Raw genomic sequence first — 14,595 nt, forward strand, 5'->3', positions numbered from 1 at the left:
ATACCCATCGCACAGTTCACTCGAGGAGGTCTTCGCAACATACGTACTACCATGTGTGTGCCTTCCCGTATACTTGAAAGTGCTGCCGGCCTGATCAACCGACCAGCCACCTCCCCCGAGTCTCGGGCATAACCAAGGCCTTCGCAACCGAACCGATATCTTTGAAATGTTCCGTGTGCTGTGTAAGTTGGTATGTATGATTTGATTTTTTCTTGTTGTATAAGCTTAGTGGTGTAGTTGTTTTGGGTAGTACATAGAGTTTGTAGTTATCACTGTTATTTAATTAGTGTAGCTGGATATTTTTAGAATAGAGACTATTCCCCTTGCCATTCCCATCCTTATATCTCTGACACGTTTAACTAGAAATCACAGAATAAATATAATAAATACTGTAAATTCATTATTAACACTGTCTATTAAAAATCGCAGAATAAATACTATCAATTCATCACTGTTATAAATAAATATTTTTTATTTGATAAAACGGTCTGCCTGGTTCTGTCCTTCCCCCCTTGGGTATGTATCATCAGACCTGTGATTCTCCAGACATAGGGAAGGGGGGAAGGAGGAGGATACTCATTGTTTAGTCAGACACACAGCCTCTGCTTGAACCACAGATAAAGCACTGAAAAGTCAGGGATCTGCTCGCCAACCCTCCCCTTCCCGCACAGACAAGGGTGACAGAATTAAGGAAACACCCCCAGCCTCATCTGCATTGAAGATAAGACAGACAGACATCTCCATGAGCATACAGAATGGAGAACAGCATGTCCAAAGTACGAATCGCACTGAACTATGGGATACCAAAAGCAGGAAAGTGCTACCTTGTGGGAAATCTCTGCTTCAGATGCTATTAAACTCGTGTCTGCACACACCCAGATCAGTAATTATCAGATCCACTGTAGTAGTAGATACTCAAGGTCTCTCACCAAAGGCTCTAAAGTAAGTTGTCATGGGATAAGAGGGATTTTTGTGGAATGGTAACTGGTTAAAAGACAGGAAACAAAGGATAGGACTATATGGTAAGTTTTCACAGTGGAGAGAGGTAACTAGTGGGGTCCCCCAAAGGTCTGTCCTGGGTCCCATCCTATTCAACCTATTTATAAATTATCAGGAGAAAGGGGTAAACAGTGAGGTGGCAAAATCTGCAGATGATACCAAATTGTTCAAGATAGTTAACACCAAAGCAGACTGTGAAGAGCTTCAAAAAAGATCTCACAAAACTAAGTGATTGGGCAACAAAATAGCACATGAAATTTAATGTCGATAAATGTAAAGTAATGCACATTGGAAAAAATAATCCCAACTATATATACAATATGATGGGGACTAATTTGGCTACAACTACTCAACAGAGAGATCTTGGAGACATTGTGGATAGTTCTCTGAAAACATCCATTCAGTATGCAGAGGTAGTCAAAAAGGCAAATAGAATGCTAGGAGTCATTAAAAAAGGGACAGAGAATAGGACAGAAAATATCTTATTGCCTATATATAAAACCATGGTATGCCTACATCCTGAATACTGTGTACAGATGTGGTCGCCTCATCTCAAAAAAGATACATTTGCATTGGAAAAGGTTTAGAAAAGGGCAACAAAAATGATTAGGGGTTTGGAATGGGTCCCATATAAAGAGAGACTAAAAAGATTTGGACTTTTCAGCTTAAAAAAGAGGAGACTAAGGGGGGATATGATAGAGGTCTATAAAATCATGACTGGTATTGAAAAAGTGAATAAGGAAAAGTTATTTATTTATTCCTACAATATAAGAACTAAGGGTCACCAAATGAAATTAATAGGCTTAGGGTTTAAAACAAACAAAAGGAAGTTTTTCTTCACTCAGTGCAGTCAACCTGTAGAACTCCTTGCCAGAGGATGCGGTGAAGACTAGAACTTTACCATGTTAAAAAAAGAGCTAGATAGATTCATGGAGGTTAGATCCATCAATGACTATTAGCCAGGATGAGTAGGAATGGTGTCCCAAACCTGTTTCTCTGGAGGTGGGTGACAGGGGAGGGATCACGTGAGGATTACATATTGTGATCCCTCCCTCTAGGGCATCTGACATTGACCACTGTCAGCAGACTGCATATTGTGCTAGATGGACCTTTGGTCTGACCAAGTATGGTGGTTCTTATGTATGTTCTTACTCTGTTGATATGCAAAATGCTGAAACTGCATAGATGCATTATTCTCTCTCTCCCAAGGCATACCACCCATAGCCATGAATGATCGATTTCTATTTCCTAGCCTCAACAAAAGTGTAGACTACTCCCTGTATAGAATAGAATTCACATTTTGATTAGCAGAAGAACCAAAAGTTTGATCCTACCAAAAGTCACTGTAAGTTTTGTCATCGACTTCAGTGAGAGCAGAAGAAAGTCCAAAATGTCACATCTGTTAAACTGTTATTTTACACTAAAAGTAAACTAAATTGTAACACACTCACCAACCCCCCCCTCTCTGGGGGCAGGGTGTTTGGCTGGGGGGCAGGGGGCAGGAGCAGGCAGGGGATAGGTGTCTCTCCAGGGTGGATGAGGCAGGAGTGGACTGGGAAGAGGTGTCTCTCTATAGGGGGCAGAAGCAATCTGGAGGTGCAGGATCTCAGTGGAGGGGGTGCGTGAAGGGGTTGGGGCCACAGGGTCTCAGCATGGGGGGCTATGAATGAGCAGACTGGAGGTGTGGGGTTGGCTAAGGGGGCGTGTGAGGGGGCTAGGAGTGTGGCGAGGGTGGAGGATATGTGGCTCCCACTCTTCTGGAGTATGGGGGGGGGGGAAGAGAACGTGTCTCTCCCATCCCCACCCAGAGCACCAGGGAGGGGGTAGTGGGAGGCTGCGTAACCCCCGTCCCGCTGGAAGAACAGGGAGGTTATGTCTAGATTGGCATGATTTTCTGGAAATGCTTTTAATGGAAAAGTTTTCCGTTAAAAGCATTTTTGGAAAAGAGCGTCTAGATTGGCATGGATGCTTTTCTGCAAAAGCACTTTTTGCGGAAAAGCATCCATGCCAATCTAAACACGCTTTTCCGCAAAAAATCCCTGATCTCCATTTTCGCGATCGGGGCTTTTTTGCAGAAAACAAATCTCAGCTGTCTACACTGGCCCTTTTGCGCAATACTCTTGTGCAAAAGGGACTTTTGCCTGAACGGGAGCAGCATAGTATTTCCGCAAGAAGCACTGATTTCTTACAGTAGGAAGTCAGTGCTTTTGCAGAAATTCAAGCGGCCAGTGTAGACAGCTGGCAAGTTTTTCCGGAAAAGCGGCTGATTTTCCCGAAAAACTGGCCAGTCTAGACACAGCCGGAGAGGGAGGCAGGCGGCTGAGGGCGGAGGATGCAGAGTGACATGGTGACATTACTCTGTTGTCCCCAAAACGGCCGTTTTTCGGGAAAAAAGCTGCAGCGACCCCCCGTTAGCAGAAGCCGAGCAGAGCCCGAACTCGCGTGTCAGGCAGCGCGACTGGGGGCGGGTTTGGGAGCCGCTGCTTGGGACGCGTCACCGGCCCCGCGCCAGGAGCCTCGTGAGTGCTGGGGGCGGAGGTGCCAGGATGATGACGACGGCGGGGGGGGGGAGGGGGAGGACAGACGAGGTGGGGCCGCCTGCCCCGCCCCCATCCCCGTGGCGCTGTGAAGGCGGCTGGGCATCGGGCGGGCGCTGGCTGCTCGCGGCACCGCCTTCACCTTGCCGCGCGCTGGCCCTTTAAATCCCCGGCGCGCGCGCGCCAGGGGAAACGCAGGGCAGCTCGCTCGTTGGCCACGCGCAGAGGGTCGGGGGGTTCTCGCTAGAGCGCGCCCCGCCCCGCCCCCTTCCCGAAGGCCGCGCGAGGAAACTTCGGTGGGAGGCGTCTCCCGAACGATCGCCTGCCCCGCGAGACCGGCGGCCCGTGCGGTGAGGGGCGGGGGCGGGAACTCGCGGCGCTGCACTCGTCCCTGGTGGCAGGAGCGGGGCTGGCAGCGGGCTGTGCAATGGGGCGGTCTGGTGGGAGTGTGGAGGGCATGTGGGTGAGATGCCGGTAGCAGGCTGGGTCGTGCTGGAGGGTGGTGGGGGATTGGAGGAAATGGGGATGATGGTTGTTGGGGAGCAGGGGTCCAGGCTGTGCCCAGGAATGGGGAGTTGCAATTGCAGTGAGATGGTGTGAAAGTGGAGAGCAGGGATCGGGCTATGCTGCAGCAAGAAACCATGTCTGCCAATCTACCCCCTCCCCCAATTTGGTGCTAAGGAGAGGAACCCTAAGTTACGAACAAAATAAAATCCTATACAAGGAACACTAGCGAGCATGTGTTTTAAGCACGAAGTTCTGGTCTAGGCAGGCTTTTCCAGGAGTTGCAGGGAGCTGTTAGTTTCTATCATGTTGTGTTTTGCCTGTCTTGTGCAAAACTTTGTTTTTCTGTTTGAACAAGTTGCAGATAATAAATGCTGTGGGAACAAGAACAACCAGAAGGGCTCTCAGAGGAGCTGTTACAATATTATTCTCTGAAGCAGTTTTCCATTTTTATGGTTGGAGAGGATCATTTAAGCAGAAATCATCAACCATGAAATAATAAGATTGCTTTTATCAATACCTTTTCCCCTGTCTGTTGATGGTGTTTTGAAAAAATGTTACTAAACAGCTATTAAGGAAATAAATTGTCATCCATGTCCATGTCTTTTAGATTTCTATACCACCTTCATTCAAATCCCTTCTAAAACCCCACTTAATTCAGTTCATGTGAGTGACATGGAAGACTATCTTATCATAGTTATAGTGACCCAATCAAGCTGTCACCTAACTATTGCAACATCTGATTTTTTCCCCCCTTAAAATACACCCCTCCCCACACACAGCCTGGCTATGTCTACACTACCTCTTCTTTGCAGAAGAGGCAATGCAAATGAAGTGCAAAAACTAGCAGTGTAGATTGGTCTGTTTTGCGCAAATAAAAACCTTTTGCAGAAGTTCTGCATACCTCCTTTTTTGAGGCATAAGGATCTTGCACAAAAGAGATCCATCTCTACACTGCTAGTTTTAGTGAAAAAAACTCTTCTGTAAAAAGCCTCCGGCAGAGATTATGCAAATGAAGCATGAAAAGTTGTTAATGAGCGCTTCATTTGTATTGCCGTCTGTAAAAAAAAAAGAGGCAGTGTAGACATGGCCCCAGTGTTTGCCACTCTTGTCTAACTGTAGATATGATACAATGAGTTATAAAACTTTTGGGTGGTAGCCAGCAGCAAAGTCCTTATTAACAGAGTCTGTGCTATTAAAGTTATTATTCCTATTGTGAGAGAAACATTCAAAATAAACTTCAGTTGTTGTGGTTAGTGTTTTAAAACACTAAAATCTACCTTTTATAACTACAGTTTAGATCAAAATGGGATTCATCTTTTCAAAATCTATGAATGAAAACATGAAGAGTCAACAGGAGTTCATGCTCATGAACTCTCGACTTCAGGTAAGCATTTGTTGTACAAGATCTAGAAAAGCTTCCAATTTTTCATCTGTTTGAAAAAGCTTACTCTTGAAGCTTTAAAGCAGACATGGGGAACCTACCGCTAGCAGGCTTCATCTCGTCCCTGGCTTAATTTGATCCAGCCAATGGCATGTCTCCGCGTGGAACCTCAATACCCTGTCCCTTCCTCGTGGGGCTGGAGCTCCAACTTAAGTGTGAGTGAAGGGGTGGTTTTGTTTTTCTGTGTTTTGCTTCACTGTTGTAGTTTTTTGATTTGTTCCCCAATCCTGCTTTCAAGTATTGAGGGTGGAGGGCAGTGCAATGTGATTTTGTTTTTGTTTATTTGTTTTTGTTTAACATGATTATAAATAGGGAAAGTTTTATAGCAAAAGCCCTTATAGCATTTTTCATCAGCTAACGCTCCCTGTGAGATGGGACTCAGGTATAGATATTAAATGACTTATTCTAGCTGGTTCCTAAAAATCCAGTCCTGTAACATGATCTTAGTGTAGCTGTGAGTAGCCCCACTGAGCTCAATGAGGCTGCTGTTGTGTAAAATCGTATATTTAGTGAGTCAGTAGCAGAGGTGCTAATAGAACCCAGTGTTCTACTCCAATTAGTGGATTCCAAAAGTTAAAACTAAAATATGTATTTAAATGATCTTCCCCCTCCTATCCATAGGCTTTGTCTACACTTCTATAATTAAAGCACTGCAGCAGCTCTGCTTTAAAGTGAAAGTGTGGCCATGGCAGGAGTGCTGGAAGAGAGCTCTCCCAGTGCTTTATATAAACCACCTCCATCACGAGATTAGCTAACTGTGCTGGGTGTGCCCATTTACATGAGTGCTTTATAGTGCTGTAATTTGCTGCCCTCAAGGAGGAATGGGGGGAAAAGGGGGATCTTTTTTCATACCCATGAGCCAGTAAGTTGCAGCATGGTAAAGCAGCAGTGTAGACTTAGCCATAAACTCCAGTTAAAACTAGCTTTTCAGGTTTGTTAGCTTCATTAATTCTAAGGTAATACCAAGGCTGCAACTTGTCTGACTTTTCCTGGCCATGCAGCCAAGCTGATAAAGACCAAAGGTTATAGAGACAATACTGGATGATTTTAACTCTCCAGTTTATCATTTAATTTATTAGTGTGGCATAATGGAGATGGGGAAGACAGCTCTTGATGCTGAAATCCGGAAGTAAGCAATAGAATTACTCCGTCTTATCCAGGCAGCAGTGCCCTTGTCTGATGTGCTGTCAAGCAATGTCCCTTCTCCTCTTTTCGACTCATGTGCAGAATAAATTTTTCTGTGTGCATGCAGGCATGTGTGAATGTGCTCCACAATTAAAAACAAAAACCTAGCTGTCGGCGCTCTGCTAATCATCTGGGCAGCATCTGAATCTCTCCTGAGCAGCCACACAAGTGTACAGCTTACAGGAAACATTGCTGTCAAGTATTTTAATATTTTGGGATGACATGTCTACACAACCCACATTTTTGGACTGCTGGGTGTGAATTGCAGCATGCACCAATGGTGTGCTGTAACTTCGCCATGGAGACACTATAGGTGCTGCAGTTGACACTCCTGTAGTCCAAAATGCCAAGCATTGTAGACATGCCTCTGACTTTTTTCAGTTGGCTGTAAGTCAGTGGGGAGTATATAGTCTAAAGTTCTCTGTACGCTTCTGAAGTTAAAATCAAATGCAGTGTAATTTAAAAATACATCTTTCAGTACAAACAGTTGATGGATTTTACACTTAAATTGCCAGTAGGTGGTGTATTTTAGCTTTTGGAAGTGTTGAAGATGAGTAGATATTTAATATTGATATTTGTATATTTCACATTTAAAGTAAACTGAATATTTGGAGAAGATATTTCCGTCATTGGAAATTATGGGGAGGGGAACATGTGTATGAGGAAAAACATGGTACAGTCTTATAGTAAAAGTTGAAAGTAACAACAATTTTCCTAATGAAGAAAAAGCTGGCCTAAGAATACCGAGAATATATTAGGCATATAAGTGAGGAGTTGAGTTGAGTCCTTGACTACTCGCTTTCTTCCCCCACCTCCCCCCCACCCTTGCTGCCTCTGTATCAGAGGCAGTGGGGAGAGAGGGAACAGGAGCTCGTGCTGGGACAGTTACTGCTCTAGCAGGAGACTGGGCTGCCACAAACAGGGACTCAGGCTGGTCTGGGACTGCTATGGCTCTGCATTTTAAAAGCAATAAGAGCTGCCCCGCTCTTAGTACATTTAGAATGCAGAGGTGCAGTGGTCCCGGCTTGTACTGGTCTGGGATCTACCCCTGCTGCGGCTCTGCAATTGAAATGTAGCCAGGCTGCCTGCTCATCTGGCTCCTACTACATTTAAATTGCAGAGCTGTAGCAGGGATAGCTCCTGAACTGGTTCAAGCCAGGACAGAGCACCTTCCCTTATCAGCTAATTGTGTAGCCGATACAAATTGTATCGACTACACAATTAGTCAATCACCCGCCTCTTAACATCCCTAGAATACATTTTCATCTTCTGTTGTTTTTGAGTCAGGAAAAAATTCAGACTCATATTAAAAAAGACATTTCTCAAAGCAATCTTCCTTATCTCACATCGCTGTGAGATGGTTGAGTAACAGATAACCTTTGGTGTTGTCACTGTCTGCAGTGTAAGACAACCTACTCCTTCTTCCCACTTCCATAGAAAAGCTGTCATTCACTAAAATACTTGGAAGTTTCTTCGTAAGAGCTTGTCCTCTATGAGTTAAATTGGCATTGCTGCAATTCGTGCAGCAGCATTGATTTAGCGAATCTAGTGAAGATGCAGTAAGTGAATGGGAGAGTGTTCTGCCATCAATGTGCTATGGTGTGGACCGGTGGTTCCCAACCCAGTCACAAACTTTCGGCGGGAGAGTAGATTTTATTTGCATATAATGGAAATAAAATACTTATGGTCCCCTGACTCTCAAGCCCTGCACATTCCCAAACCTCTGACCTGAACCCTTCTTTAGCACATTTACCTAGCATTGCTCGTGTCATTAAAGTGTGTTCCCACTATAAGTCACCCCAGTATACACCCGTTCCATACTAAAGTCATTGATGCTTATAGGAACTGATGCATCATAAGTCCTTTCATTCCCCGCTCTTAAGTTGGGAATTGCGCAAATGGAAGTCAGCCATGGAGAAAAAGTTCCCTGCTTTAAGTTGTTTTGCTATAAATCCAAGTTTTGTGGAACATATCTTGGACTTATAGTGAGGACATCCTGTAGTAGAGAGTAATTGTAGGTGTCCTAATGCATAGAGGAAGGATCAATTAATGTAATTTTCTGTTTCATGTCCATTAAGAAGAACAAATTGGTCATTGTAAGCTGTTTGGGAACAGGGACTGTTGTAGTGGATGTGTAGTGGTTATATTATAAGAATATTGATACATAATTTTGTGAACACTGTAGATCAGTGGTTCCCAACCTTTTTTTATGCTGGGGACCGGCAAACCCATTCATAAACTTTTGGTGAACCGGCAACATTTTATTTGCATTTTCACTATGCCAAAAGCCCTGACACCACCCCTTCTTCCCCCGACCCACTGTGAACAGCTGGCTTCCCATTCCCTTACCCCTTAGAGCCTCCCACCACCATACACTGTAGGGCCAGTCTCCTGTTTTTGGCCACACAGCCCTGCAGCTCCAGTCTCTGCCACCACCTGCCATGTAGCTGCGGTCCCAGCTTTGGGCCTGTCCGCCATGTGGCCCTGCCACTGGGAGCAGCTGGGGCTGCGGCTGCATGGTGGCTGCTGGGGCCATACCGCGATACTAAAAGTAGCAGCGTGATCCTGTCTCCAGTCCTGATATATGGGGCAGCACACCCAGTATTCCGGGACTGAAGCTGGGGCCGCAGCACTATTTTTAGTACTGTGGTCTGGCCACAGCAGCCACAATGCAGCTGCAGCACCAGTTGCTCCTGGGGGCGGGGCCACGTGGCGGATGGGGCTGGAGATGGGAGTTGAGCCAGGGCCACGGTGCTATTTTTAGTCCCACAGCCCAGGCTCCAGCGCTGGCAGCCATCACTGCTGCACCCTGACCCTGGGAGCAGCTGGGGGCCATGGCTGCGTGGCTCTGCTGACGGGGTTCCTGCAGCCTGGCAGCCAGCAGTTGGAGGCTGCAGGGGGACCAGCAGTTGGGAACCGCTGCTGAAGAGGACCTGGTCAGTGAGGTACGGTGACTGTAGTTATACTGTACTGTTAGACTATCCTGCATGGTTATATTCATCTAGCATAGTAAGGGACAGTTGGAAGACCAAGCAGAAAAGCAACACAATGACTATACCCAAGCAACCTCACAACAAACTCTTGGGGATGAGGAGGGTAATTCCAAGCATGATCTAGTTTGAGGCAGCAAAGCTTTCTGCTAAGGCTGTGTGCCTAGGAATCCGAGGGACACTTAAGCCCGCAAAGCTAATTTGATGTTTAAGTCTCAATTTGAGGAACCATGTAATTCACGAAACTTGTACTCAGCTGCTACCTAATTCCGTAGGAACTTGTACTCAGAGGCCACCTAGCTCATTGAAGTCTCTTTTTACATCTGGGCTTGAATGGTTGAAAGGACTGGTGACAATGGCAGGTGGTCATTGAGTGCTGTTCCTGACAAGAGCAGACTGATGAAACACAGACCTGGGTCTTACAAGAGTACCTGAAAGCAATTAGACTTTCGTTGGCTCCTTAGAAATTAAGCCTTAGGGAAGAACAGCAATGTTTGGTTAAGATTTTTTTTCTGAAATGCTTTTGATCTAAATAAATGATGCTTTTTTGTAAGACGGCTTCCTAGTAGCTAGAAATGATCACAACTCCTAGAAGGAACAGAACTGTAGGTACTGAACCTAAGCTGGCCTGCTGAGGTGATCATGGCTGATATACAGGGATTCTGGTCTGAAAAGTGCAGGAGTTGCCTGATACCACTTGAAGACAGATGCCTGCACAAAGCATGAGACCAGCTCTTAGAAACTGAGGAGCATGCATGTCAGAGGTGCCGTTATCCTACTAACAGTGACAGCCTACCTATTTTATAAATAAAGGAACATTTGCACATCCTCTTGCGGTCAGGAGTGGTTGTCCAGCACTCTGCCTCAGTTTCTTCTTTACTGAAGCTCCTCAATACACTATAGAAGGGTGTATACAGTAGCATTTCTTTTCATTGCTTGGTTTATTGACAAAAAATGAATTAAAAAAATAAAGTTTCTTTGTGCCCAGTGAGTTTTGGGGCAAGTCTCCACTCTGCTCCGCAGGTTTCATCATTCAAGCTTCCAAACTGGCCACAGCTTTTAGTCCCTTTCCAGGTTATGCTTAGCTACTTGTCTTAATCCACCATATGCAACTTTAAACACTGCCTATGATCTACTGAGCATTCACTCTTAGGCCTTCCTACCTGGAATCTTTTCTTTCTTAGGAGAGATCCATCAATCTGTTAGTGCTATCTATTCGTCAGCAGGCAGACCCCTGTACTGTTCTGCTGGCCTTCACTCTTCTTCAGCCCTTTGGCCCAAACCCTCGCCTCCAGGCAAAGTTCTCCAATACGAGCCTTCTACTCTCTCTAGCCTCTACCACTTCTTCCTCTTCCCCTCAAGTGCTTCACAGAGACCATCTGCTGTCTCTTGGGAACCAGCAGGCTGTTAATGAGGCACAGATGAGCTAGACTAGTTCCTTCATAAAACGCCTAGTCCGGTCCTGTGATTTTTTTTTTTTTTATATTCACATTCTTCACAAGCTTCCTTTTTATTATCAAACTTGATAATAAATCTATTGATATAAGAATACTGTACCACAGACTATTCTCTCAAGCTCTCAAATTAAAAAAGTTGGTAATTCAACCTTTGTGTGTTGTGTGTTTAGATTATGGTTGCTCTAGTTTGTGCAGGTGACCCCGGAACAGAGGTGTGCAAGGATAGCATGTCTTAACTTCTCCACTTTGTTAGCAGGTGGAACTCAACCAGAAGCAGAATTTGAGGCCCCATAAGTTTTTTGTCTTGCTGCTGTTTATAAAATAATGAAGATTGGCCTATCAGGCTGCCTTGATCTGGAGGACTCACTATTTGTTTGCATTATGCATTGATATGTGTCTCCAGAGTGAAATAATACATCTCAAATCTAGTCAAAAGGATTCTCAGAAAAAAATATTATTGAGGCTTCACTTTATCATATCCCCCATTGCTTGAGGGAACACACATGAAGCTGCTCTTTAAAATGATCATGTTTATAGCTAACATATTAAAACTTGAATGTGTAGAAGAAAGAATGCAAGTCTTGGAACATATTTAAGACATTTTGTAACTATGACAAATGGGGAAAACAAAATGCTATACCAGCACCATTTGCATGATTATAATGGAGTAACTTCCACAGTTCCTGTGTTTTCAGTGCATTCTGTTCTACGGCACTTTTATATCACAACATTTTGTCTGAGCATCCCGGGTTTATTCCTTCTTAAAAAAGAAAACAGAAAATCTCTCTTGTAGTTAATCATCAAAAAGTGCTGTAAAATGCACAAAGTAAGCACTTAGAAAATAAAAGAGCAAAAATATTTCCATTTCTCCGTTTCAGAGGGCAAGTGGTTGGTTAAAAGTCACAATAGTTTATATTAGTTTTTAAAAAGTGAAACATGAAGATGATTCATATTTAGTATGGATTAACTTCTTTTGTTTTTAAACACCTTAATTCTTAAGAGTCACTATTAATATGCATTGAAATTCTCTCTCTTTTCTCCTCCCTCAAATAGATCTTTAAAAAGTGAATTGTGTGTTTTGTATATGTGTAATGTGTAGTTTCTCGTGAATTCAGACTTCTGCTATGTATACATTGATATAATTAAACAGGGTACCTAGGAAGCTCTTATTTAACAAGGTAATACATGCATGGCCCTTTGATGTATTGCAGCTATTGTCAAACAATAAAAGATCTTTCTAAGTCCTAAATGTTGCAATGCAAAGGCATAGCAAGAGAGGTTAAAGATGGAGTTTCAGGTTAGTATTTGTGATTTTAATGCTTATCCAAGTAGTCTGGAAGTTTTCATCCACAGAGTCCTAAATAAATGAGTTTTGCACTATTACAGTAGACTTCCGATAATCTGGCACCTTTGGGACCTAGGTGGTGCTGGATTATCAGATATGCCAGAGTATCGGGAGTTACTCCGGCGGGGGGGCTGTGACAGGTCTGCCGGACCCGCGCTGTGTCCAGGGACTGGGCAGGAACTGCGCGGTGAGGGGTGAACCCTTTGCCGTTTTGCAGGAAGGCGGGGGTTAGATGTGGAGAAACTGGAGAAGGTCCAGAGAAGAGCAACAAAAATGGTTAAAGGTCTAGAAAACATGAGCTATGAGGGAAGGCTGAAGGAATTGGGCTTGTTGAGTTTGGAAAAGAGAAGACTGAAAGGGGACATGATAGTGGTTTTCAGGAATCTAAAAGTGTCACGGGGGGAGGGGGAGGGAGGATTGTTCTCCTTGGCCTCTGATGATAGGACAAGATGCAATGGGCTTAAACTGCAGGAAGGGAGGTTTAGGTTGGACATTAGGAAAAATGTCAGGGTGGTTCAACACTGGAATAAATTGCCTATGAAGGTTGTGTAATCTCTATCACTGGAGATATTTAAGAGCAGGTTAGACAGTCATCTAACAAGGAAGATCTAGATCAGGGCTACTCCACTGTGGAAGCCCCAGGGCTCTCAATGATACTCTCAGCGCATGCCAAGGGCCGCAACTTAAGTGTGGTTGCATATACATGCAAATAGCTTCTTTCACACTGAAGGGCATGAATACAAAGATTAAGACAAGACTACACAACATACAGGCCCCATTTAAGTCAGTTCTGCTGATATTAATAAAATGCAATATTTACCCAATTTCCACCCATATGACTGCACTTTTAACAAGCAATGACAGTCTGGGAATGTAACCACTAAAATGCATATCAACAGAAGACCATTATATTGACTACTTTTTTGTTTTAGCTCCCACCTGTGAGCCACGTGTTGAGCCCCATGTAAACCCAAAGTGCACTGCGGGCCACAAACAAAAGGGCTGCGGGTTGCTTGTGGCCCATGGGACGTGTGTTGTGTAGCCCTGATCTAGATGGTGCTTGATCCTGCCATGAGGGCAGGGGACTGGACTTGATCTCTTGAGATCCCTTCCAGTTCTAGTCTTCTATGATTCAATGAATTGGGTTTTTAAAAAATTCTTCTATAAAAGACTTTCAGCCTGGAGAGGAATGATTGTAAATTGTCATAGTACTACTGACTTCATTGACGCTATCATGATTTATACTAGTGGAGAATCTGCCCAGGATTTTGAATGGGTACAAAAGAGTAATATCTGTGTCCAGCAATGTTATGAACTCTGGTTAGTATTCCAGAATATAGCAATACAATAACATTAAAATATTTAATTTTAACATACCAGCAAACTGGTATGTTCAATGAAATGTCACTAAGGTGTCTTCCAGGCTCCATGTTTTTGAAAATAATGGATTAGTTTATTTTAATGATAATGCTCCATCATGAAACAAAGTTTTACTTTTTAAAATGACCCTTGGGTACTTTGTCTTTAATGAATGATCTGTTTTTCTCCAATTGTTGCCCATGGAAAAGAGCTGTAATTTTTTTTTGTTTTGTTTTATTTTTAAATCAGCCTGCTGTAACTATTATATATGACTTTTATATATTTCACACAAATATATAAATGTTGCTGTCAAGTGTGGAAGTGTATATTAGTAGTTCTCATGCTGAAATTCTCATAACAATGTGTCTTGCAGCATTGTTTAGCTGTAATTTGAGCTATACAGAAACACTAATTTATTTCACTAGATTCCAATTTGATGCAATATACAAGAAAGCAAAATATTTGTACTGGAAAATGTATCACTAGTGAGTGGGAGTATAGATTAATATAACTAATATCACTTTTTTATTTCCTTCTTAACTATCAACATTTTTAGTCTTTGGTTTCAGGCAAAACGTAACTTGATTGCATTACATCTTCTGGCAGTGTTTTTCTTAACAAGCATTCACTGAACAGCAATAAGTAACAAGAATGAGGCAATTTTCTCCTATATTGAACTATTTGTTCTTAAATTTGAAATACAAATATTCCAGTTTCCTCTAGCCAACTTTCAGATAAGCAATGCCTTATGATAATTCCAATGCATTTCTTTTTA

At 43.4% G+C, this 14,595-nt stretch overlaps 1 protein-coding gene across 3 annotated transcripts in view; it reads left to right on the forward strand.

The window, feature by feature from the left end:
- The first annotated feature begins 3,344 nt into the window (after positions 1–3,344).
- PLGRKT (plasminogen receptor with a C-terminal lysine) overlaps positions 3,345–14,595 on the forward strand; it is a 42,977-nt gene continuing 31,726 nt past the window's right edge. Inside the window, exons 1-2 of one of the 3 annotated variants that reach the window (XM_089779220.1) lie at positions 3,345–3,518; positions 5,336–5,427. In XM_089779220.1, the coding sequence (XP_089635346.1) occupies positions 5,347–5,427 (81 nt within the window). In that variant the 5' untranslated portion in view covers positions 3,345–3,518; positions 5,336–5,346. Of the gene's footprint in view, positions 3,519–3,602; positions 3,887–3,977; positions 4,000–5,335; positions 5,428–14,595 lie in introns of those variants that run through there. The other 2 variants (XM_006115141.5, XM_089779221.1) reach the window with 2 other exon arrangements.

This window comes from Pelodiscus sinensis, chromosome 6 (assembly GCF_052426305.1).
Source record: "Pelodiscus sinensis isolate ZL-2025 chromosome 6, ASM5242630v1, whole genome shotgun sequence".
NCBI classification, from domain to species: domain Eukaryota; kingdom Metazoa; phylum Chordata; order Testudines; family Trionychidae; genus Pelodiscus; species Pelodiscus sinensis.